The following is a 4,203-nucleotide window of genomic DNA, read 5'->3' on the forward strand; positions in this document are numbered from 1 at the left end:
GTGTACATGTTATATATGCCCTGTTAATATATCGATTTATTCCTTAGAGCTAAAAAGAAATAAAAAAATCACAAAATATTTAAATTCGATGAAAATTTTACGTTTTTTAGAACCTGCAATTTTACAATATTAGGTCACTATTTCATTTGTTTTTGTCATATGATAAATTTTTCAAGCCTGTTGATTGACTATAGGATACATAGATCCGAAGATCTCTCTGTCCTAGACACATTTATCATACGACAAAAATACAACAAATATGAAAGCTCTTATATAAGATATATTTTTAAAAAATATACTAATAAACTCACATTGGAAAGTGATAATTGAAATTGTTTAATAGATTCATTTAAAGTTCTTTATTTTTGTGCCATTATTTATGATGATATTTATATTAGTCTACTGAAAAAAACATCAAATTAAAAATTTGTATCATAATATGTTTTGCATATATCTTGCTGAATGTTCAGGAATTGTATAGTAATAATTCGTTCGAAGATATCCTTAGCGCGATATGCTATTACATCTGAAATGTAAAACCGGTTTGACTACTTTAAGACCATTCTATGGCATTTTTTCATCTAAATATATCAGTTATCTGTCTGCATCTAAGTCCAAAGTAGTAAATGATTCTGCGCGTAATATGTACAACAATTTTAAAAGTATGTTTATTTTTATAATTCATTTGCAAAATAATATTTAAAACAATTGTGTAACTTAATTTTTCGTGTAGTTTTCAAATTTCAAGATGTCAAACGGAGTACTAGCAGGATAAAAAGTTCTTTAGTTGCTTGCATAGAGTCTGAATTAGCAACTATAGTCAAAGCTGGTACATGGAAAAATGAGCGCATAATTGCTTCGCCTCAACAAAAGGAAATCACACTATCAAATAGGAAGAAAGCGCTCAATTTTTGTGCCAATAATTATCTGGATCTAGCGGTAAGACGGAAACAATCAATGTTAACACTAGCAAACGTGCAATATGAAATTTTGCTAAATGGAATATAAATGTATTTTTATAAAAATTAAATGACGCGAGATTTTATTAAATGTAGAATAACAAGGATGTTATCAACGCAGCAAAGATTGCATTGGATAAATATGGTGCTGGTTTGAGTTCCGTAAGATTTATATGTGGTACACAGGAAATACATATCGAATTAGAGAGAAAAATTTCTAAGTTTCATGGCAGGGAAGATACGATACTTTATGCGTCTTGCTTTGACGCGAATGCTGGTATCTTTGAAACTTTATTAACTACCGACGACGTGGTAATAAGTGATGAATTAAATCATGCGTCTATTATTAATGGGATAAGATTGTGCAAAGCGAAAAGATACAGGTAAATCTTGTTCAGTTAAGATTCGCCAGCCAAATGTCTGACGACATTTTCTGTTACTGTTGATTCGATCTGTTAAGTTATTCTTTTTTCATTCGCAATTTCAAGATATAAACACAGAGATATGACGGATTTGGAGAATAAACTTCAAGAAAATAAATCAGCACGATTGCGTCTTATTGCAACTGATGGAGTATTTTCCATGGATGGTACTGTTGCACCATTATCGAAAATAATCGAGCTTGCAAAAAAATATAACGCTATCACATTCGTAGATGATTGCCATGCCACTGGATTTTTTGGTAAAACCGGCAGGTATCTGCAAAATCTCACATCTGCTTACGATTGATATTGTTCTCCGATTTAATTTCTTTGCGATTCAGAGGTACAGAGGAATATTTTGATCATCTGGGAGACGTTGACATCATTAACTCTACGTTAGGAAAGGCTCTTGGAGGAGCGGCAGGTGGTTATACGACTAGTAAAAAAGAGATTGTAAGTTTGCTAAGACAAAGAAGTAGACCATATCTGTTCTCGAATTCACTACCTCCATCTGTAGTTGCATCGGCAATTAAGGTAAAGTGTATCATACTTGTATATATAATTATTATAATCAGTTCCTGTAAACAGTATACATTATCTTAAAACATTTAAACATTTATAATTTAAAATAACATAATGTTACTAGTAGGTGATGGATCTTATAACGGATAGCACAAAGTTTTTGGATCGTTTAGCAGGCAATACTGAGCATTTCAGAAATGCGATGACCATGGCTGGTTTCACTATCAGTGGCGATAATCACCCTATCTGTCCTGTTATGTTAGGTGACGCAAAATTAGCAACAACATTTGCTGATAAAATGATGGGTATGTATATATTTTCATATAAATTATAAAATCTTTTCTTTTATAAATTATAAATTAGAATTTAAAGGAATAAATTATCAATGACAAAACATACAATGTTGTGTTATTAAAGTTTTATAATTTATTCTGTCACATTATACGAAAATGATTTTTATAGAAAAAGGAATTTACGTCATTGGATTCAGCTATCCTGTAGTACCAAAAGATAAAGCAAGAATACGTGTTCAGATTAGCGCAGCGCATTCGATTGAAGATATAGATCGTGCTGTGAATGCTTTTATACAAATTGGAAAAGAACTTGCGGTAATTTAATAAATATATTTTTGATAACAGAATCGATAAGAATATATTGTCGGTAACAATAAAGAAAAAAACTGAATGATTGATTTCAATATATTAAATGATAAGTTTCAGTTTCTCCAATATGCATTCTGTTTCATTATATAAATAAATAAATTGTAATATTAATGCTATGATTTAAACTGATTTGTATTATACAAATTAGATATCGCAAATATATAGTGCATGCGAATGTAACATTGAATTTATTAACACGTGCAATAACAAATATCTTAATCGAGCAGTATATTAAAGGTGTACTTTTTTTTTATACAAATTTCCAACGCGCGAGGTTGCAAGTGTATAAAAACCTTGAATTAGGTGTAAAGTATTATATTGTTATTAAACATTTATTACATAAATGCTAAGGTTTGTACGGTCTAACGAGATTTTCCGAAAATTCTCTGACCTGTTGAACTCCTCGTACTTCCCTTTCTAATAACGGAAGCTTTGTAACATGAAAATCCTCGTAAAGATCCATTATCTTAAAAGGAAAAAAAATATTTATTAATTTAGAGAATTTTATCTTGTACTTTATCTGATTTGTGCTTTGATAAAATGATAAATATAAAATGTTATTAAAATCTAAAAAAAACTTCAAAAAACAATAAATTTCAATAATATTATTCGTAAATACAATGTTAGTTACCTGATCTAAATATTTATCTTGAATTTTATGCCTTGCAAGACATAGCCGACAAGGAATATCTCCTTCTTTTAAAAATAATAGTTGGTTCACTACAATATTATGGGTATCAATACCATATTTTGTTAATTCTTGTACAAGTCGTTCTGTCTCATAAAGCGACAAAAACTCTGCTATGCAAACACATATAAAAGTCGTTTGATCAGGATTTCTAAACTGTTCGTTAACTTGCTGAATGACAGCAAGCATATCTTCCATTTTATTAGAGAATGTGTCCACATTAAAATCCGTTAATCCCAACAATGAACTTATCTATAATAGAAAAATCTTTTTTCAATTTAAATAATACAGGAACAATATTTGATATACTTGATAAGTATATATACTTGATAAGTGTATATTAATTTTTTTTAGATCAAATAATGGACTAATTCTAACTTGTGTGATAAAGGGACTAATCTTCATTTTTAGACGCATCAATTTTCCCAATCCTTTTTCAATTACTTGTGGAAATGATAGTAGCCTTAATGTATGCCCAGTAGGTGCAGTATCAAACACCACAACAGAAAAATTCATTCCTTTTACAAGCCTAGAATCATCATATAAAGATATCAAAATAAAAAACGAAAATAGAAAATAGATTTCAGATCTGTGATTTTAATTCACTACAAAGAAAATTTATTTTATTATTAGTGTTTCATAAAAATTGAAAAATATTTAAAAAATTGTAAATTTACTTCATAACTTCCGCATAACTCATTGCCTCATCTATACCAGGAAATGCACTGACAATTTCATGCATAACATTCTTACTTAATTTCATTGCTTCTCCTCCTGAAACTGCACATGATATGTCTAATGTATTTAATATAATAGACACTATATAACTATAATATAATAAGTGTATAACATAGTAGAAAATTTCTTTAAAACTTTTGCCAAGTAATATATTATTTCTTTTACTTCAACTGCAATTATTGCAATTATTACTATATATCACTTTATTTATA

At 29.0% G+C, this 4,203-nt stretch overlaps 2 protein-coding genes across 2 annotated transcripts in view; one reads left to right on the plus strand and one right to left on the minus strand.

Annotated features, from left to right (window-relative positions):
- Nucleotides 1-608: 608 nt before the first annotated feature.
- On the plus strand, nucleotides 609-2,794 carry LOC108687396 (2-amino-3-ketobutyrate coenzyme A ligase, mitochondrial). Its single transcript, XM_018193141.1, has 7 exons — nucleotides 609-662; nucleotides 734-939; nucleotides 1,056-1,342; nucleotides 1,448-1,654; nucleotides 1,723-1,915; nucleotides 2,031-2,208; nucleotides 2,366-2,794. Exons 1-7 carry the CDS (start codon nucleotides 644-646, stop codon nucleotides 2,518-2,520), a joined length of 1,245 nt encoding a protein of 414 aa, XP_018048630.1. The 5' UTR covers nucleotides 609-643; the 3' UTR covers nucleotides 2,521-2,794.
- A 70-nt stretch (nucleotides 2,795-2,864) lies between these two features.
- Nucleotides 2,865-4,203, minus strand: part of LOC108687397 (ATPase ASNA1 homolog) — a 2,558-nt gene continuing 1,219 nt past the window's right edge. The window contains exons 3-6 of the mRNA XM_018193142.1: nucleotides 3,931-4,033; nucleotides 3,632-3,782; nucleotides 3,197-3,505; nucleotides 2,865-3,031 (exon numbers count right to left, since the gene is read on the minus strand). Coding sequence (XP_018048631.1) covers nucleotides 2,912-3,031; nucleotides 3,197-3,505; nucleotides 3,632-3,782; nucleotides 3,931-4,033 — 683 coding nt within the window. The 3' untranslated portion in view covers nucleotides 2,865-2,911. The remainder of the gene's footprint in view (nucleotides 3,032-3,196; nucleotides 3,506-3,631; nucleotides 3,783-3,930; nucleotides 4,034-4,203) is intronic.

Source organism: Atta colombica, unplaced genomic scaffold (genome assembly GCF_001594045.1).
Source record: "Atta colombica isolate Treedump-2 unplaced genomic scaffold, Acol1.0 scaffold205, whole genome shotgun sequence".
NCBI classification, from domain to species: Eukaryota; Metazoa; Arthropoda; class Insecta; order Hymenoptera; family Formicidae; genus Atta; species Atta colombica.